We start from the raw sequence: 22,260 nt of genomic DNA, 5'->3' as shown, positions 1-22,260 counted from the left end.
CGACCCAGGTTCACTTCCCACCGCTGCTTGTAAAGAGTTTGTACATTCTCCCCATGCCCATGTGGGTTTTCTCTCAGTCCAAAGATGTACCATTTGGTAGGCTAATTGGTTATTGTAAATTCTCTTCTGATTAGGCTCAGAATAAATTAGGGGATTGCTGGATGGCGGGGCTCGAAGGGCCAATTCCAAGCTGTATCTCAGTAAATAATAAAAAAAAGTTAAAGCCTGTAAAAGGGACGAGATGCAAATTAGTCTTCAGGTTAAGAAGGTTCAATGACAAAGGGAATTCTCTTCATTGCAGGTCAATTCACCCATGAACCAGAAGTGAACGTGTACAATGTTTATGCCAGCTCGGACTCAAATAATCCACAAGCTACCATGGAAGTGAAAGGTCACAAAATTACCGTAACCAGGTATGTAAATAAAAGTGTCATTACTGAGCAATAATTACCAATTACAGAAACACACCATATCTTTTATTTCCTTCTTTGATCTTTCCACTTTGCAGATTGTACTCTGGTGTGTTCTCAAAGATACGTGTAACCTGAGAGGTTGGAATTAATAGCTTGGGGTTAATCACTAAGTCATGGCTAAGGCTTGAAACATCAACTGATTATTACTGTCTATAGATCCTGCCGGACCTACTGAGTTCCAGCTTTTTTTGTGTGTTACCATGGCTGAGGAAAGGGAGAATGCTAATTCTCTACTTCACACATACAGTATATAGGACAAATTAGAAAATAGTGGGAACACTTAGAGAAGGAGAGAGAAAGTGCTTAAAGTTTTACATTTTCTTCATGATTTTTATAGATGAGCTGGATGAGGAAGTGGAGGGATGGGTTAGTAAATTTGCTGATGACACAAAGGTTGGGGGTGTTGTGGATAGTGTGGAGGGCTGTCAGAGGTTACAGCAGGACATTGATAGGATGCAAAACTGGGCTGAGAAGTGGCAGATGGAGTTCAACCCAGATAAGTGTGAGGTGGTTCATTTTGGTAGGTCAAATATGATGGCAGAATATAGCATTAATGGCAAGACTCTTGGCAGTGTGGAGGATCAAAGGGATCTTGGGGTCCAAGTCCATAGGACACTCACAGCTGCTGTACAGGTTGACTCTGTGGTTAAGAAGGCGTATGGTGCATTGGCCATCATCAGGAGCTGAAAGGTAACATTGCAGCACTATCGGACCCTGGTCAGACCCCACTTGGAGTAATGTGCTCAGTTCTGGTCGCCTCACTACAGGAAGGATGTGGAAACCATAGAAAGGGTGCAGGGGAGTTCTTCAAGGATGCTGCCTGGATGGGAAGCATGTCTTATGAGAATAGGTTGAGTGAACTCGGCCTTTTCTCCTTGGAGCGACAGAGGATGAGAGATGACCTGATAGAAGTGTATAAGATGATGAGAGGCATTGTGTGGATAGTCAGAGGCTTTTTTCCAGGGCTGAAACGGCTAGCACGAGAGAGCAGTTTTAAGGTGCTTGGAAGTTGGTACAGAGGAGATGTCAGGGGTAGGTTTTTTTTAAAACACAGAGTGGTGAATGCGTGGAATGGGCTGCCAGCAACAGTGGTGGAGGGTCTTTTAAGATACTCTTGGATAGGTACATGGAGCTTAGAAAAATAGAGGGCTATGAGTAACCCTAGTTAATTTCTAAGTTAAGGACATGTTCAGCACAGCTTTGTGGGCTGAAGGGCCTGTGTTGTGCTGCAGGTTTTCTATGTTTTTATTTTATTTTATTTTTGTATATTGATATTTTGACCATTATTACAGGATTACTGAACAAAATACAAACCTATAAACAATATCAGCAACCAGTAAATTTTAGACTTCAAATTTTTAAAGTTCATTTTTTAGGTGTGATATTTCTTGCTATTGTAGGTTGTTTTTGGAAATTGCTTTCCTGTGTTTGACAAAATCAGGAAACAACAATTACAATTGTATCATCATTTTAATTGAAAATACTTCTTTTGTGTTCACATATTTCCCACTTTCATCTTTCTTCAAAACCATCATGTCACTAACCAACCCACCACACAGATAAAGGACCATGATCATTGTGAGCATTCAGAAGGCAAAGTGAATGAAAGCATCATTTCTAAAATGCTACAATTTTTGCTAGTGGGGAGTTCTATTGACAGAATATGAATCATGTGTAGGTTTGGTTTATCTTTGCATCATAGTTGGCACACACATTGAGGGCTGAAGGGCCTGTTCATGTACTGTACTTCTTTACGGAAGTGCATGAACTCACACTTTCTGCACATTAAACTCCATTTTCCCAGCTTAACCCACAATATACGCAGTAGCACCATCGCTTTACAGCAGCAGTGACTACTGATTGGGGTTTAATTCCCACTACTGTCTGTAACAAGTTTGTACATTATCTGCGTGATCACTCTGGTTTCCTCCCACATTCCAAAGATGTACAATTACGGTTAGTGAGCTGTAGGCATGCTTTCTTGGCTTCTGAAAAATGACAACATTTGCAGGCTGCTCAACACAACCTTGCTGATTTAATTTGCCACAAATGACACATTTTACTGTTTCAATGTACATGTGACAAATAAAGCTAATCGTATCATCCCATCAGAGAATCACAATATCCTTAGATCTTTATACCCTCAAGTTTGTAACACCATGGAAATCATGTGAAATGTCAGAACACAAATTCAGCCATTGTCTTTTTGAATAAGGAAACGTGTGTCACCTCCCAGAGTAGTGTTTGCTTTAAAATTAAGGAGTCATTTAAAGTTGGGAACAATAAACATGGGATCAAGTGAACAGAAAAGTGCCATTTAAGACAGAAAACCGTTGGCCTTGGTCATCCTCATCAGCAGAATGGGTAATTATAATTGAAATAAAGATATGTTACTCAGATACAGGATTAAGTAGGACGAAACACAGTCCCAATCAGAAGGTTGTTCAGATTCTGCTTTAGCTTTATATATCACTCGTACATCAAAACATCCAGTAAAATGTGTCATTTGTATTAAGACCATAAGATATAGGGGCAGAATTAGGCCATTTCACCATGGCTGATCCAATTTTCCTCTCAGCCCCAATCTCCTGCCTTCCCAGTGTCTATTCATTCTGTGACCAAGCAAGGATCTATCAACCTCTGCCTTAAATATACATAAAGACTTGATCTCCACAGCTGCCTGTGGCAAAGAATTCCACACATTCAGCACTCTCTGGCTAAAGAAATTCCTCATCTCCATTCTAAAAGGACGCCCCTCTATTCTGAGGCGGTCTCCTCTAGTTTTAGGCTTTCCCACCGTTGGGAACATCCTCTACACATCCACTCCATCAAGGCCTTTCACCTTTCGATAGATTTCAATGAGGTCACCCCTCATTCTTCTGTATTCTAGTGAATACAGGCCCAGAACCATCAAATGCTCTTCATATGACAAGCCATTCAATCCTGGAATCATTTTTGAAAACCTCTTTTGAACCCTTTCCAGTTTCAGTAAATCCTTTCAAAGATAAAGGGGCCAAAACTGCTCACAATACTCCGTGAGGCCTCCCAGTGCTTTATAAAGTCTCAACATTACATCCTTGCTTTTATATTCTATTCCCCTTGAACTAAATGCTAACAATGCATTTCCCTTCCTCACCAGACTCAACCTGTAAATTAACCTTTTAGGGAATCCTGCACAAGCACTCCCAAGTCCCTTTGCGCCTCAGATTTTTGTATTTTCTCTCCATTTAGAAAATAGTCAACTCTTTCATTTCTTCAACCAAAGTGCGTGACCATACACTTCCAGACACACTATTCCATCTGCTATTTACAACCAACCCACCCAAGGATGTGCTGACCACAGCTCACAAGTGCCACTACACATGCCGGTGTCAATACAGCATGCCCACCATGATTAACAGAAAAAACACAGACCATACAACAAAGCATCAGCAGCGAAACCAGCCCCATTGCTCTCAACCAGCATCTGAAGGACATAGAGTTAAAGTGAAACATAAAAGACTAAAGGATTGCAAAGCATTAAGAAAAATCAGAGGTGAAACATATGCCGGCAAAAGGTGGTGGGAGACGTACACAATCAGACCTTTCAACAGTGAATGAGATAGGCGCTTGTATGCTTGTGGTCTAACATAACCATGTGTGCATTGTCTTGTAGGGGGGTGCAGAAAGACTACAGGACAGACACCGTAAATGGGACAAATATCCACTGCTGGTTTATCCATAACAGCGGGAAAGGATTTATCGACGGACACTTTAAAGACTACCTCGTTCCACACCTTCACAGTTTCTTGAAACGTCCATGAGGTTTTTAAACATGACAAAGGGTAGATTATACAGTATAGAATATTGGTATAGAAAAATGCAAACTAATTTTGTGTAAATCAGCATAGTTTGATTGAAGGCTAACCATGCAAATGGAGGTTAATGTTGGGAAAGTATGAGGTCATGCACTTTGGTAGAACATACATAATGAACACTTCATTGACCTGGGAATTCCATGAAGACTTTTCCAAATGCTTGAGATTGTTAATTTTTTTATGCAGCACGTACTGAATAAAGATATGATGCCGAACTAACTGTTTGCCGTTATCTCATTAATACCGATAGTAAAGTGTGACATTTGGAATGAAGAACTTCTGCTCATACACAGGACAAATAATCCAATGGAAAAACATTTGCCTTGCAGATACTGTGCATATACACTCCAAGGTGCTGACTAGCACAATCATTGCAACAATCTTTTCTTTATTTTCTTTTTAAATCTTTTTATTAATTTTTCAAAATTATAAACTCAACAACAAAGTTGGTACCAAGAGATTGGAAAAATGTTCATCAGCATATATAAAATAAATTTTAAGTAACATAGATATAAAAGACTTCCAAACTCATAATAAGATTAAACATTAAAAAAAGAAATAAAAAGAAAAAAAAAATATAAACAAAAAAAACCCAAAAGAAAAAGAGGAAAAAAAAACCCCAAGGAAAAAAAAACAAAACAGGGCTAGACCAACAGCTTGTATTGGACACATTCAATAATGTCGTTAAATTATATGATGAGAGGAGCGGAGTTAAGTTTAGAAAATAGATTCGGAAGGGCAACTATCTAATTTAGGAGACAGCACCATCTCCAGGGGTATGTTAGAAGCAGATACATTTAGGGGCATTTAAGAAATGAGCTGTGTTGGAGGGAAGGGTTAGATTGACCTTAGAATAATAGGTTAAAAGGTCAGCACAACACAGTGGGCCAAGTGGCCAGTACTGTAATATTCTATGTTCTCTTACTTTCACAAAATGAAAGAAGAAAATGGATGAATAGGAATAAATTTAACATTTTCTTGGTCTTTTCAGATTGGTCATATTCAATTTACTGTATATTCAACAAACTTTAGATCCTTTTATGAGCTGGCAGCTGTTTGGCAAGAACCCACACAGGTCCAGGAGGCTGAAGTTAAAGACAACATACACCAGGCAAATGTATGGAAGCACATCATAACTGTGTATAAGGTTATGCAAGATAAATCAGCAATTTCCAGGGGGGCATAATTTTAAAGTACAGGGAGAGGCAAGTTTATTTTTAAGAGAGTGGTGGGTGTATGGAATGCTTTGCCAGGGGTGTGGTAGAGGCAGATATATCATGGACATTTAAGAACCTCTCAGATAGCCCTCCATTTTTCTATCATCCATTTGCCTATGTAGGAGGGAAAGATTAGTTTGATCTTAGAGTAGGGCAAAAGGACAGCAAAACATCATGGGCTGAAGGGCCTCAGTGTTCTATGTTAAAATCTGAATCCAGTACATTCAAAGAAATATTTAACATTGGAAAATAATAATAACTTTATTTATATAGCACCTTCCTACATTAAGATGCATGAGATTGCATAGATTCTAAAGATAAATCAACAAACAACACAAAATTAAAAATCATAAGAAAAACATTGTGTTGAATAAAATATAATCGAAAATACCAAATGTAATTGTAATCAGCATCAACAGGAAATTAAGTAATCCTACAAGTAGGATAAATAAGGATTTTTAGAAGTGATTTAAAACATTCCACAGTACTAGCCTGGCGTATCTCAGTTGAGTACTTCAGACTTTTGATGCATAACAGCAAAAAGTTATATCACTAGTTCTTGTATGCTTGCCTCTAGGAAGACTAAACAAATCAGTATTCATGGATCTAAGATTACAATTAGGGAAGTAATGGGACAGACACACTAAAATATATGGAGGAGCTATATTATTCTGAGACTTGTATGCAATTAAGAGTACTTTAAAATTGATCCTAAAGGACACAAGCAGCCAGTATGATGCCAAAACTGGTGAAATGTGCTCAGATTTTTTTTTGGTTAACATTCTTGCCGCTGCATTTTGAACAAGCTGCCCTGATTTATATCTTTCTTGGGCAGTCCTGAAAAAAGAGCATTACAGTAGTTTAATTGGCTAAAAACAAAAGCATGTATCAATTCTGCTGCATCTTGAGATGTTGTAAGAAATCAAACTCTTGCAATGTTCCCAATGAAAGAATGCAGTCTTAATAATCTGATTAATATGGTAATTTGACATTTAGTTCAGCGTCAATAATAACACCTAAATTCTTTACTCCTGGCTTGATTTGTAAGGCCAGATGATCAAGTTTATTTCTAAGATTTGCAATTTTTAAAAATTGCTACAAATACAACCAAAATTTCAATTTGTTCCTTACTTAGTTTAAGAAAAATGAATGCTGTAATACTAGTTAAGAGACTGGTCCAGCGGGTTTAGAGCCTCAGGGTCATCTGGGGTAATAGACAAATACAGTTATGTGTTGACTGCATAGCTGTGATAATTCACCTTGTGTTTTCAAATAATCTGACCTAATGGAAGCATGTAGATTAAAAACGAACCAAGAATTGATCCTTGTGGCCCACCAAACACAATAACATGGATTTTAGGCACACAATCACCACAGGTAACAAAGAATTTTCATCCTGTTATCCAAGACTGAAATCAGCTTAAGGCAGGACCAGAAAGACCCAGCCATTGACTAAGGTGGTTTATGAGAATGTTGTGATCTACGGTATCAAATGCTGTGCTCAAATCCAAGAGAACAAGAACTGGTATGTTACCTGTATCGACATTAAGCTGTAAGTTATTAACGACTTAAAGCAATGCAGTTTCTGTACTATGATTTGATCTAAAACCTGACTGATATTTGTCAAGAGTAGAATGTTTATTCAAATAATCACTTAAATGACAAAAAACTACTTTTTCCTAACATTTTTACTTAGGAAAAGGAAGGCTGGAAATAAGTCTAAAATTGTCCAAAACAGAGCAGTCTAGATTAATTTTTCCTTAAGCAGGGGTTTAAAAACTGTGGTTTGTAAAGAATCTGGAAAACTGCCAGAATCTGAGCAATTAATTGTGTTGAGTACACTGTCAATTAACGCTTCAGAAACGTCTTTTAAAAAGCTTATGTGAATAGAATCAAAAACTAAGTGGATGGTTTTAGCTGAGTAATTATTTCTCGAAGTTCAGGTAAACTTTATTTAGTAAAGGAATTTAGTTCACAGTGATGAGTTCGAAGAGGTTCAGTAAGGTTTATTCTTGAGGTCTGTTTTATATTACATCTTGTATTTTTTTTTCTATTAAAAATGAAGCTTTCCACGACCATTTCATTAATGGATCAATTTAATCAAATTCAACCTCAGTTGCTTTCACCAATTATTTCACCAGAAAAAAAATCCTCTGTGTTTCATTTTATAACCATAAGGAAAACAATCATTTATTTGAGAATAATGTTTTATTTTTATTCTGATTCAAATATAAATTAATGCATTTTGACTGACATCGAGTCTAAAACACTTAAATAGCTAACTCTATTTGTTAATTATATTTAACAAAGTATTTGCAACAGCTCCCTTAACAGAGGAAATAATGAAATGCATTATATTAGAGTGAAGCAGAGATAAAATAAAAAATCCAAAGTGGTACATGAATGATGAATATGTTCTAGAACTCTGACACAGTAGAGTCTGCACTAGAGAAAAAAAAAATCATTGGACATCAACATGATGCTTTGAACTGTCAAAATATCAAACCCAGTTTTGAAGAAAGTTTAAGCCAATTTTGAAATATCTTCATACTGTACACCTTCAACCTTCCGTCCTTGCAGCGGTCCCTATAAGAAAATAATGGTAACATTCAGGTTAAATCCAACACAATCTGGAGAATTCATCCATCATTCCAACAAGAACTTTCCAGAACCATAGTGTAGACAATTTCAGGATTTTCTATCCTTTCAGCATAATTTGCCGACTATTATTTATTTAGAGATATAGCTTAGAACAGGCCTTCATATTGACAGTGATGAAATGCTTTGAGAGGTTGGTTATGACTGGACTGAATTCCTGCCACAGCAAGGACCTGGGCCCATTGCAATTTACCTATCGCCACAATAGGTCAACGGCAGACGCAATCTCAGTGGCTCTCCACACAGCTTTAGACCACCTAGACAGCACAAACACCTACATCAGAATGCTGTTCATTGACTATAGCTCAGCATTTAATACCATCATTGCCACAATCCTGATTGAGAAGTTGCAGAACCTAGGCCTCTGTACCTCCCTCTGCAATTGGATCCTCGACTTCCTAACAGGAAGACCACAGTCTGTGGGGATTGGTGATAACGTAACCTCCTCACTGACTATCAACACTGGTGCACCTCAGGGGTGTGTGCTTAGTCCACTGCTCTGCTCTCTGTATACACGACTGTGTGGCTAGGCATAGCTCAAATACTATCTACAAATTTGCCGACGATACAACCATTGTTGGTAGAATCTCAGGTGGTGACGAGAGGGCGTACAGGAGTGAGATACGCCAACTACTGGAGTGGTGCCACAGCAACAACCTGGCACTCAACGTCAGTATGACAAAGAACTGATTGTGGACTTCATGAAGGGGGAAGACAAAGGAACACATACCAATCCTCAGAGGGATCAGAAGTGGAGCAAGTGAGAAGCTTCAAGTTCCTGGGCATCAAGATCTCTGAGGATCTAACCTGGTCCCAACATATTGATGTAGTCATAAAGAAGGCAAGACAGCAGTTATACTTCATTAGGAGTTTAAAGAGATTTGGCATGTCAACACATACACGCAAAACCTTCTATAGTTGTATTGTGGCTGACAGGTATGGAGGGGCTACTGCACAGGACCAAAAGAAGCTGCAGAAGGTTATAAATCTAGTCAGCTCCATCTTGGGCACTAGCCTACAAAGTACCCAGTACACCTTTAGGGAGCGGTGTCTCAGAAGGCAGTGTCCATTACTAAGGACCTCCAGCACGCAGGGCATGCCCTTTTCTCACTGTTACCATCAGGTAGGAGATACAGAAGCCCGAAGGCATACATTCAGCGATTCCGGAACAGCTTCTTCCCCTCTGCTATCCGATTCCTAAATAGACATTGAAGCTTTGGACACTACCTCACTTTTTTTTTAAAAATATACAGTATTTCTGTTTTCGCACATTTTTAAAAAATGTATTCAATATACGTAATTGATTTACTTATTTATTACATTTTATTTTATTCATTATTATTTTCTCTCTCTGCTAGATTATGTATTGCATTGAACTGCTGCTACTAAGTTAACAAATTTCACGTCACATGCTGGTGAGAATAAACCTGATTCTGGTGCAGTGAGCCATCCCGCCCAGCAACCCACCTATTTAACGTTAGCCTAAACAAAGGACAATTTACAATGACCAATTAAACTATTAACTGGCGCATCTTTGGACCGTGGGAGGAAACTGGAGGGCCTGGAGGAAATCCACAGGTTCACAGGGAGAACGTGCAAACTTCTTACAGAATCCACTGAAACTAAACTCCGAACTCCATCGCCCTATGCTATAATTTTACAAGGAGTTTTAGAAGATATGGTTACATGTGAGCAGCTGTTTGTCATAATGATTCAGTAACAACTGACATTTTTAACAGTATTAAAAATAGTGGCATGGTAGACTAGCAGTTAGTGCAATGCTTTACAGCAGGCAGCTGTAAAATTGGGGTTCGATTCCCACGGCTTCTAGTAAGGAGTTTGTATGTTCACCCCATGACTACGTGGGTGTCTCCTGGCTGCTCTGGTTTCCTCCCACATTCCCAAAACGTACCGTTAGGGTTAGTGAGTTGTGGGCATGCTACGTTTGCACCAGAAGTGTGGCAACACTCGCAGGCTGCCCAGAACAATCCTCACTGATGTGATTTGACAAAAACAACACATTTCAGTCTATGTTTTGATGTACATGTGACAAATAAAAGCTAATCTTTAAAATAGATCTTTATCTAATATTTCAATCCAATTGTTAACCCTTTTCATAGGGATCCGTTAGTCTCATGAGACCATGGATTTGCACCTTGAAAGGTCTCCAGGGCACAGGCCTGGGCAAGGTTGTATGGAAGACCAGAAGTTGTCCACGCTGCAAGTCTCCCTTCTCCATGCCACCGATGTTGTCCAACGGAAGGGCATTAGGACCCATACAGCTTGGCACTGGTGTCATCGCAGAGCAATGTGTGGTTAAGCGCCTTGCTCAAGGACATATACGCTGTTTCAGCCAAGGCTCAAACTAGCGACCTTCAAATCACTAGACCACTTGGCCACGTGCCAACATTGTTAAAACTGGTTTAAAACCACAATTTTTTACAACTCGTCTACAATGTTTATTAGTTGTGAGAAGCCAATACATTAGTGCAATTTCATAAATTATTCAACAGGACAAAAGAGGTAAAATTAATCTTTTCCCATCAAAGGAAAACGTGAACTTACAGAATCTATGATTATTGTAGCACTGAAGCTTTGTTCGTGTATTGAGTCCAGAATAGCCTCATTCCCTCGATAACCACCGTTCACAACAAGCAGTTTCTTACCTAAGAAAGCAGGAATGAGTAGACACTTCCAGTAATGTCATTACAGAGAATCACACACGAACAACAATAACGCTCAGTGAGTTTAGCTTTACCAGGGGCTGGGATGACCGTCTCCAAATGAGTCTGATCAACTTTTAGTTTATCTCCAGAATCAATCATTTTGATAATTGCTGTGTACTTTTCTTGAACTTCCTGAAAAATGAATCATACTCCATTAACAAAATGTTTCCATTTCACTCAACTCACAAACAATTGCTATTCATAGGGGACCTCATGACATTCCAGAGTATAGTCACTCTTAAAATATTTACTGTCTAGAAGCCACCATCCACCCAGCTAGTACTACTTGTGGGAACTTAAGAATCCTACAGCACTACAACACAGAATCAGGCCATTCAGCCCATCTAGTCAACGCTGAACTATTACTCTGCCTAGTTCCATCGACCCACACTTGATTCATAGCCCCCCATACCTCTCCCATTCATGTACATCCACTTTTTTTAAATGGTGAAATCGAATCTGGATCCACTACTTCCTCTGGCAGCTCATTCTCCACACTCGCACCAACTTCTGAGTGAAGAAGTTCCCTCGTCTTAACCTATGACTCCAACCTTAGTGAAAAATGCCTACTTGCATTTACCCTATTGATACCCCTCAATTTTTTATGTCTCTAACAAATCTCCTGTCATTATCCTACACTCCAGGGAATAAAGTCTTAACCTGTTCAACCTTTTCCTATAACTCGGGTCCTCAAGTCCTGGCGTCATCCTTGTAAATTTTCTCCGTACACTTTCAATCTTATTGTACCTTTCCTTGTAGGTAGCTGACCAGAACTTGTTTTAGATAAAAGTCAACTAAAAATATGGCCTAGGCCACCAAGAGAAAGCCCTGTTCATCTCTGAAAACTGCCACAGGATCTTTACAGCCATTTGAAACAGCAGACAGGCCTTCATTTAATATCCAATTACATAGGGAGAACTTCTGAAAGCGTAGTGCTCCCAGTACCATTTTCGAATGTCAGTGAAGAGACTGTACCCTCAACTTTGAACCATAACTTTTGGGTACTGAGTCAGGATGCATTCAACTTCAAACAAGCACTTTAAAAAGTAATAATTTCAGGCCTTTATCAATATGATACTTTTGTAGATGAATGGAAATATTTTATTGGAGCCAGTTTAAATCTTGCTTATTAAAAGACAGCAGTGGGTCAGTACAGCAAAAAAGTGCTTTGACCGGCAACCAATCAGCGTTTGGGACTTACTAGTCAGAGCAAAGGGAAGGAAGACAAGGGCAAGTGCAATGGCCATCATTGCAGTGGTTGTCATCTGAGTGGACATACAGTGATGAATTTGAGGCCTTAGCTCTTCAAGGCTTCTGGGAAGTGAGACTTCATCCAGAGAAGGCAAAGGAAAGAAAAGCTTAAGTTTTCTTGTTCTTTTCTTTGTATCTGCTCAGCTAGAACAGTAGGGATGACAGGCAAGATAATGAAATGTTCCTCTTGCGGGCTCTGGGGAGGCAGGGAGACTTCCAGTGTCCCTGACAACTACAATTTCAAGAAGTACATCCAGCTGTAGCTTCTAACAAATCGTGTTAAGGAGCTGGAGCTGGAACTGGATGAACTCCAGATCATTCAGGAAGCGAAGAGGTTGACAGATAGGACATATAGCGAGGTAGTGACACCCAAGATGCAGGTCACAGGAAACCGAGTGGCTTTCAGGAAGGGGAAAGGGGTTAAGGAGCCAGTGCAGAGTACCCTTGTGGCCATCCCCTCAACAGCAGGTATATCACTTTGGATGCTGTTGGGTGGGGTGGAGGGGGCGGGGTGACCTAACAGAGGAAAGCCAAAGATGGGAAAAGAGGCACACTGTGCTGATAGGGCATTAATTAGTTAGGGGACCGAACAGGAGGATCTGTGGGCGAGAATGAGATTCCCGGATGCTTTGTTGCTTCACTGTTTTGGGATATCTCAGATCGAGTCCTCAGCAGTCTTAAGTCGGAGGGTAAACAGCCAAAAGTTGTGGTCCACGTAGCTAACATGGGTAGGATGAGTGACAAGTTTCTGCATAGAGTGTTCAGGGAGTTAAATGCCAAGTTAAAGGGCAAGATACTTAATGTGAAAAAAAAAGTTACCTTTATCACTGCTTTCTTCTTATAATATTTTTCCCCAAGTTTCTTAGTTATTAATTTAACGACAATTCCCTAATAAAACAGAAAAGGAAACTATTATTTATCAAGTTAAATAGCCAGACCACCTGCTGCTTGGTCACATAACAACTTCCCCATATAATTAAACCATATACATAACACATACTTCTTTTTGGAAAAGATCGAACATACATTTAATTCTAATTTCCCAAACACGAATGATTTAATACATCATTTTCTCAATATTTTATACCGTAGATGCTGGAAACCCTTAATTCTACCTCTTTTATTAAAGAGATATTAGATTTATTTGTCACATGTACATCAGAACATAAGAGTAAAATGCATTAATATCAAATCAGGAAGATTGTGCTGGGCAACTTGCATGTGTCGCCATGATTCTGGTGCCACCATAGCGTGCCCACAACTTACTAACCCTAATGGCATTTCTTTTCAAACCACTTCAGATTACACTACATCTTGTTTTTTTCATCTCTGTATTCATCATTACCTTGTGTAATGCTTATTGTGAGTTTCACACAAGCAAGAATTTCATTGCACCCTGCTGTATATGTCAATAAGCTAATTGGAATATAAACAGAAAATGATGTGAAATGATGGTCACAAACAACAGGAATTCTGCAGATGCTTGAAATGATGGTCACATAGTTTGGAGAACAGTTTTGTTGAAAAATCATTTACATGTCTCACCACAGCTGCTGCCTGCAGACTTATCATTATTTCCTTATTTTTCTGACAGACCATAAGATTAATGATATTTGCTTTCTCCAGAAAGCACTTCTCCAATTAGGTTTAGTTTTATTATTTTACAGCGTTACTCAGCAGGTTTGAGTTAAAGGCCTTAATCTTGACTGGTCATCATAAATCAGCTCTCATTTATATGCGTGTGGTACAAACCAGGGTTGGAAAGGTGTGGTAATTGATGGGAATGTGAGGTACCGATGACATAGGTAGGAAAAGGAAAGAGGTCCTGAAAGGAGAATATAGGGAGCTAGGAAGGGAGTTGAGAAAAAGGACCGCAAAGGTATTAATCTCGGGATTACTGCCTGTGCCACGCAACAGTGAGAGTAGGAATGCAATGAGGTGGAGGATAAACGCATGGCTGAGGGATTGGAGCAGGGGGCAGGGATTCAAGTTTTTGGATCATTGGGACCTCTTCTGGCGCAGGTATGACCATAGCATTGCTGGTTAGAGAGGAGATTAACGCAATAGAAAGGAAAGACATTAGCCGGGAGGATGTGGAATCGAAATGGGTAGAGCTGCATAACACTAAGGGGCAGAAAACGCTGGTGGGAGTTGTGTACAGGCCACCTAGCAGTAGTAGTGAGGTTGGGGATGGTATTAAACAGGAAATTAGAAATGTGTGCAATAAAGGAACAGCAGTTATAATGGGTGACTTCAATCTACATATAGATTGGATGAACCAAATTGGTAAGCGTGCTGAGGAAGAGGATTTCTTGGAATGTATGCGGGATGGTTTTTTGAACCAACATGTCGAGGAACCAACTAGAGAGCAGGCTATTCTAGACTGGGTATTGAGCAATGAGGAAGGGTTAATTAGCAATCTTGTCGTGAGAGGCCCCTTGGGTAAGAGTGACCATAATATGGTGGAATTCTTTATTAGGATGGAGAGTGACATAGTTAATTCAGAAACAAAGGTTCTGAACTTGAAGAAGGGTAATTTTGAAGGTATGCGACGTGAATTAGCTAAGATAGACTGGCAAATGACACTTAAAGGGTTGACGGTGGATATGCAATGGCAAGCATTTAAAGATCGCATGGATGAACTACAACAATTGTTCATCCCAGTTGGCAAAAGAATAAATCAAGGAAGGTAGTGCACCCGTGGCTGACAAGGGAAATTAGGGTTAGTCTCAATTCCAAAGAAGAAGCATACAAATTAGCCAGAAAAAGTGGCTCATCTGAGGACTGGGAGAAATTCAGAGTCCAGCAGAGGAGGCCAAAGGGCTTAATCAGGAAGGGGAAAAAAGATTATGAGAGAAAACTGGCAGGGAACATAAAAACTGACTGTAAAAGCTTTTATAGATATGTGAAAAGAAAAAAGATTGGTTAAGACAAATGTAGGTCCCCTACAGACAGAAAAAGGTGAATTGATTATGGGGAGCAAGGACATGGCAGACCAATTGAATAACTACTTTGGTTCTGTCTTCACTAAGGAGGATATAAATAATCTTCCGAAATAGTAGGGGACAGAGGGTCCAGTGAGATGGAGGAACTGAGGGAAATACATGTTAGTAGGGAAGTGGTGTTAGGTAAATTGAAGGGATTAAAGGCAGATAAATCCCCAGGGCCAGGTGGTCTGCATCCCAGAGTGCTTAAGGAAGTAGCCCAAGAAATAGTGGATGCATTAGTGATAATTTTTCAAAACTCTTTAGATTCTGGACTAGCTCCTGAGGATTGGAGGGTGGCTAATGTAACCCCACTTTTTAAAAAAGGAGGGAGAGAGAAACCGGGGAATTATAGACTGGTTAGCCTGACATCGGTGGTGGGGAAAATGCTAGAGTCAGTTATCAAAGATGTGAAAACAGCACGTTTGGAAAGCAGTGAAATCATCGGACAAAGTCAGCATGGATTTGTGAAAGGAAAGTCATGTCTGACAAATCTCACTGAATTTTTTGAGGATGTAACTAGTAGAGTAGATAGGGGAGAACCAGTGGATGTGGTATATTTGGATTTTCAAAAGGCTTTTGACAAGGTCCCACACAGGAGATTAGTGTGCAAACTTAAAGCACACTGTATTGGGGGTAAGGTATTGATGTGGATAGAGAATTGGTTGGCAGACAGGAAGCAAAGAGTGGAATAAACGGGACCTTTTCAGAATGGCAGGCAGTGACTAGTGGGGTACCGCAAGGCTCAGTGCTGGGACCCCAGTTGCTTACAATATATATTAATGACTTAGATGAGGGAATTAAATGCAGCATCTCCAAGTTTGCGGATGACATGAAGCTGGGCGGCAGTGTTTGCTGTGAGGAGGATGCTAAGAGGATGCAGGGTGACTTGGATAGGTTAGGTGAGTGGGCAAATTCATGGCAGATGCAATTTAATGTGGATAAATGTGAGGTTATCCACTTTGGTGGCAAAAACAGGAAAACAGATTATTATCTGAATGGTGGCCGATTAGGAAAAGGGGAGGTGCAACGAGACCTGGGTGTCATTATACACCAGTCATTGGAAGTGGGCATGCAGGTACAGCAGGCAGTGAAAAAGGCGAATGGTATGCTGGCATTCACAGCAAGAGGATTCAAGTACAGGAGCAGGGAGGTAGTACTACAGTTGTACAAGGCCTTGGTGAGACCACACCTGGAGTATTGTGTGCAGTTTTGGTCCCGTAATCTGAGGAAAGACATCCTTGCCATAGAAGGAGTACAAAGAAGGTTCACCAGATTGATTCCTGGGATGGCAGGACTTTCATATGATGAAAGACTGGATCGACCAGGCTTATACACATCGGAATTTAGATTGAGGGGGGATCTTATTGAAACATATAAAATCCTAAAGGGATTGGGCAGGCTAGATGCAGGAAGATTGTTCCTGATGTTGGGGAAGTCCAGAACGAGGGGTCACAGTTTGAGGATAAAGGGGAAGCCTTTTAGGACCGAGATTCGGAATAACTTCTTCACACAGAGAGTGGTGAACCTGTGGAATTCTCTGCCACAGGAAACAGTTGAGGCCAGTTCATTGGCTATACTTAAGAGGGAGTTAGATATGGCCCTTGTGGCTAAAGGGATCAGGGAGTATGGGAGGGAAGGCTGGTACAGGGTTCTGAGTTGGATGATCAGCCATGATCATACTGAATGGCGGTGCAGGCTCGAAGGGCCGAATGGCCTACTCCTGCGCACCTATTTCCTATGTTTCTATGTAAAACAGTGTGATTAGTGCAAGATTAGTATAAATGGGTACTCAATGCTCAACACGGACTTAGTGGGCTGAACGGTCTTTTTCTGTGCTGCTGCTCAAGGGTCATTCTCAACCCATGTGAAGAGATGATCAATGATTTCCGATAGCGATTAAAATTCAGGCAAAAAACTACCGATGAATGACCACACGTTTCCCCACAGAAGATAAAGCACCTCCAGTAATAGTTCTGTGAAATACAAGTTACTTATTGCTGCATGGAGCTTGGGGGTAAGCTTCAACCAGTTAGATGAGCAAGTCAAGGAAAAAAAATTAATTCTGCCTTAGGCAACTTTCAATAGCAAATGGAAGAACATTCATTAGTGATTCAACTAGGGGCTACTTTTTTTTTTATTGTGACTGTGTTAAATTCAATTTTTAAACATGCTCTCTTGATTTTTTTGTTGCTGACAATGAGCATCCCAACCTTTGCATTCCAGGTAGTCACTCTCATCTCTCCCGACTCTGAACTTGCTGCACTCTATTCTTCGAGGACTAACTCCAACACTGACTTCAAACTTATGCAAGCTCTCTAACAGATTTGCATTCCTCCCTCTGGACATCACATAATAGGCCATTCATCTTCCAGGAAATCACTGGCATTAATTTATACAACTTCCAATCTCAGTCCCCCCTATCATATACAGCTTACTTTAACCCTTCCTCAAGTTGTATAACTAGCATGTTAACTACTCTCTCCATAGCCTGTTGAGTATTTTTAATGATTTCTGTTGTCTTCTCCCCCACCCCATTTTAACAGTTGCTGGATTAATCCTAGCTAGGAGGACAAAATTTCACAGCTTTATTCCACCCATCCAGAAAATTCATTGGGCCATAAAAGAAACCAAACCGTTTTACAAGTAATAATACCACACACCAGCCATGGCAAAATAATTATATTATTAGGTGAGAAAGCAAATCTGTAGCCAGACAGCAAAGAAATTTTTGAACTTACAGTGTGAAGCCAATGATCTCTTCTCAGACTTCGCTTTTTCTGTTCTTCAAACTAAAACACAGATATTCAAAATTAAGACTTCTAATTCAAGGTAAGCATATTATGTAGAAATCACAATATAATAACTAGTACCATAAACCAGTAAGATACTCTTCTTCAGCAGAATCTAACATTAGCATTATAGACAGACAAACAGCACAGACACTGGCCTTTCAAGTACACGCTGAACTTTACAGACATTTACACTCATCCAAGATTTATCTCTTTTTTCTTTAAAAGAATTGTTCCTGATTCATCAATTTCCCTATCATTCACTGATACACCTGAAGCAATTTAGTGGTGAATTAAAGGTTAAGAGTTAAATATTAGCTATGTTGCATGTATACTTAAACGTGCATTGAAATGTGTTGTGTTGGTCACTGACGCAAACAGTCTGAGGATATGCTGGGAACAGCCATGCTTCTAGTGCTAATGTAGTAGCATGTCCAGAACTTACTCACCCTTACATCTTTGGAAAGTGGGGGGAAAAAAAAGCACCAGAGGGAATTCACATGGTCATGAGAATTTACAAACTCCTTACAGTCAGCAGTGGGAAATGAACCCCAATCACTGGTGCTGTAAAGCGCTACATTAGCCAATATGCTCCCATGCCACCCCATAAGTAACCCAGCAACCTGCATTTCTCTGGGATGCAAGAGGAAATTGGAGCAAAGGAGGAAATGCATCTAGACACATGGAGAACACGCTAACTCCACACAGCTGCACCATTCTCCGTCACACTTAACCCCACGTTCAAGTTTGATATCATTTCCAAATAAGAAATGTCATCCTGCACGCCCATAAGCTAAATGTTAATACCTCAAATAAAGCAGAACTCCTGGTGCTCACTCCAGTGTCATTTCACCTGCACTTTATAATTCTTTCCTGATCCATAATCTTCAGAAATATTCAAGCCACCGTTCTCTGCATTTGCATCTGATAATGATGTGTAACAGAGCTACACACGTTTATTCTTTGCAACTACAAAAAAATAGGAGGGATAAAGTGAAACTGACTGCAATAGTCTACCTCCATTATTTCATCCAATGCAGATTTTTTCTTCTTGTCTTTTGTTTCTGAAGAAGTGGGACCCGATTCCTTTCGTTTTACTGATGCTATTGTTTGCAATGGATTTGGCGTCAAAATACTGAAAAACATGCAATGCGTGGCTTGGTTATTTTTGTTCCCACTCAGTTAGCTCCACCATAACCCCCTTGCTCAGCTGTGGTCTGGTAATTTGTTTGTAGGCTGCTGAAACTTTTGTGCAGCATAATGGTAAGAGATCACTCAACTAATGTTTTCTTAACAGACTGGATCGAACCTTCTGAATAGAGAACATGCAGCTAATGAGAACACAGCCATGCCACTCAGCCTGTAGTCAAATCCACCCTGAGAAACAGGGAGAGGCATACATCGTCAGTGACAGACAGCAGTCAATACCTACTTTAAAAGAGCTCTTCAACCACAACTCCATTCTGATGGGAGCACCATTGGATCCAACAGTTTAATTCTTAGATTAGACTGTTTAATTGCTATTTTCTCTGCAGTTTGACAATTAAGCATGTGTTTATATAAGTAATTCTTCTAGGTATTACAGTTTAATATGCCTCCAGTGGCTGTACCAAGTATAATTCTGGAAAGCTCTGGAAGCTTCTTTGTTGAATAAATACTTCCTCATTGATTAATTTGGTACAGCAGTACTGAATAAGTGATTTCTAATTGATTGATTCTTCTCTATAGATATGACTGGAATTTTTTTCTTATCTCTGTGATATAAAAATAGCTGTTCTATGCAAGGCACTATCTTTGTTCCTTTGTCTCTCTCAACTAGTAGACTATCGCTGAATATTTCAATTTCTCTTTCTTCTATCAATTCTAAACAAAATAACTGTGAAGCAACATGTTTTGTGCCTCGTTCCTAACTTGTGGAAAAAAACATTGGATTAAAATACCAGAATCCAACAGACTGCATTCCACCACAACTTAGTTGGTCCAGTCTTGTCATCTACCTTGTTTGACAAGTTGGAAAGTCCATATCCCTACTAAAAACAATAATGAATCCAGGTAAATACAATGCATCCCTGTGCAAGTTGTAAACATTTTTATGATAGGAAGCTTCAGTCACAAAAACCTTACCATCCAAATCTGGGGAGAGAAGAATAAACTAGAGAACTTCAGAGATGTTATAAGCATGAACACCTTTAATGTTATAATTAAAACTGGTAACTACAGAGATACCTCCTCAACCTGTCTCCCTTCAATAGAAGAAGTACTTCTGAATCCATCCATCTGGAGGTATAGCAGTTATGATCTTCACCACATGATAACCAAGAAAACTGTAAACAGCAGCAAACCACAATACATAGGAGCAGAATTAGGAATTTGGACCAGAGTATGCTCTGCTGTTCAATCAGGGCTGATTTATTTTCCCTCTTACTAATCAAGAACTTATCAACCCCTACTTTAAATATACCCAAAGACATGGACTCCACAGCTGTATGTGGCAATGAATTCCACAGATTCACCACCCTCTGACTAAAGAAATTCCTCCTCATCTCTATTCTACAGTGATGTCCTTCTATTCTGAGTCTATGTTCTCTGGTCCTTAACTCTTCCATTATTGGAAATATACTCTCTAAGTTGACTCTATTTGGGCCTTTCAGTATTCCGTAGGTAGTACAATACATAGTACATATTTTTTTCAATTTCACTAGTCTCGAATTCTATTAATTAGGAAGGACTATGGAAACAACCTCTTCTAGTTCAGCAGCCCATAGAAGTTCAACTCCATTTCATATTTGCTTCATTGAAATCTGATGTCAAACAGAGCTGCAACTGCCTTTACTTTTCACTACCGTGCCATAATGTTGCACCATTATAGCCTACATTAATTACACTCCAAAACTAGAGCAACTGTATGCAAATAATGCTTATGCTTACATGCTTGGACACAGGCCTAAGCCATTGATGACCTATCCATAGAAGTGTATGCATGGAAGGGCTTACAATTAATGTGTGCAGGCCAAAACCCTCCACCAAGTTGTGGACCATGATATCTTCTAACAATTAGGATTTACAGTCAGACCATGAAAGGATAAGCAAAGCAAGTGTTCTTTCACAAGCCAAAAACCCTATCATAAGGTCAAACCACAATGGATAGGCCATGTTATCTAAATGCCCAATAACTGACTTCTGAAGCAGTTATATTATTCTAGAATTTACAAGCAGATAAAAGGAAGAGATTCAATAACACACCTCCTTGAAGAAGGTTGAGTGAACTCGGCCTTTTTTTCCTTGGAACAATGGGGGATGAGAGGTGACCTGATAGAGGTGTACAAGATGATGAGAGGCATTGATCGTGTGGATAGTCAGAGGCTTTTTCCCAGGGCTGAAATGGCTAGCATGAGATGGCACCATTTTAAGGTGCTTGGAAGTAGGTACAGAGGAGATATCAGGGGTAAGTTGTTGTTGTTGTGGTGTGTTGTTTTTTTTTTACGCAGAGAGAGGTGAGTGCATGGAATGGGGCTGCCGGTGACGGTGGTGGAGGCGGATACGATAGGGTCTCTTAAGAGACTCCTGGACAGGTATAGGGAGCTCAGAAAAATAGAGGGTTATGGGTAACTCTAGGTAATTTCTCAGGCAAGGACATGTTCGGGACAACTTTGTGGGCCGAAGGGCCTGTATTGTGCTGTAGGTTTTCTGTGTTTCTATTCTAACTACCCTGATGACAATGATTGTCTCATCTCACAACCACTTAAAGTAGAGAAGTAAGTGTGTGCTGTCAATAAATAGAACTTCCATCTGTGTAGTAATAGAAGGCATCACACCTCAAATGACCCACACTCCTGTTTCATCGGGCATCTCCTGTCCCCACCATAGAGGAATCAATGGTTCCTGAAATAGCTGCATCAGTCACCAGGGAACCCAGAAAACTGGAGGGGACAGCAGGTTACCCTTGACCGTAAGAAAATGCCCAAAAGAAAATTATGTGCATTAATAGTGCAAAGCAGCACATCGGCGCATATTAAAATGCAAAGAGGAGAGCTAATTATGGGAGAAAAGAATGGTGTTTTAACAACAGAAGAGTACAGAGTAAGGTGAATTTAAAACAAGTAACTCTACATACTGAACCTTTGAAAGTTACCTTTCCTTTTTCAAATGATTTCTATTTTCAGTAACAATGAACTGTCAGCAGCTTACTCACACTCAGCATAGAATTTCATAAAGTTAATTAGAAAAACTGCACTGTTTCCTGCCATATTAGAAGATGCATACATAAACATTCAAGTAATTCATTATTAACAAAGTAGGTTC

At 39.8% G+C, this 22,260-nt stretch overlaps 2 protein-coding genes across 2 annotated transcripts in view; one reads left to right on the top strand and one right to left on the bottom strand.

Moving 5' to 3' along the window:
• itih2 (inter-alpha-trypsin inhibitor heavy chain 2) overlaps positions 1 to 4,543 on the top strand; it is a 106,012-nt gene extending 101,469 nt beyond the window's left edge. Inside the window, exons 20-21 of the mRNA XM_063072734.1 lie at positions 302 to 413; positions 4,129 to 4,543. Coding sequence (XP_062928804.1) covers positions 302 to 413; positions 4,129 to 4,276 — 260 coding nt within the window. The 3' untranslated portion in view covers positions 4,277 to 4,543. The remainder of the gene's footprint in view (positions 1 to 301; positions 414 to 4,128) is intronic.
• Positions 4,544 to 4,963: 420 nt separating this feature from the next.
• The window catches only part of kin (Kin17 DNA and RNA binding protein), a 36,856-nt gene continuing 19,559 nt past the window's right edge, over positions 4,964 to 22,260 (bottom strand). The window contains exons 8-13 of the mRNA XM_063072733.1: positions 18,976 to 19,093; positions 17,908 to 17,958; positions 13,002 to 13,070; positions 10,964 to 11,063; positions 10,771 to 10,871; positions 4,964 to 8,133 (exon numbers count right to left, since the gene is read on the bottom strand). Coding sequence (XP_062928803.1) covers positions 8,071 to 8,133; positions 10,771 to 10,871; positions 10,964 to 11,063; positions 13,002 to 13,070; positions 17,908 to 17,958; positions 18,976 to 19,093 — 502 coding nt within the window. The 3' untranslated portion in view covers positions 4,964 to 8,070. The remainder of the gene's footprint in view (positions 8,134 to 10,770; positions 10,872 to 10,963; positions 11,064 to 13,001; positions 13,071 to 17,907; positions 17,959 to 18,975; positions 19,094 to 22,260) is intronic.

Source organism: Mobula hypostoma, chromosome 20, assembly GCF_963921235.1.
Source record: "Mobula hypostoma chromosome 20, sMobHyp1.1, whole genome shotgun sequence".
Lineage (NCBI taxonomy): Eukaryota > Metazoa > Chordata > Chondrichthyes > Myliobatiformes > Myliobatidae > Mobula > Mobula hypostoma.
This window is presented reverse-complemented; position numbering and strand designations above follow the sequence as displayed.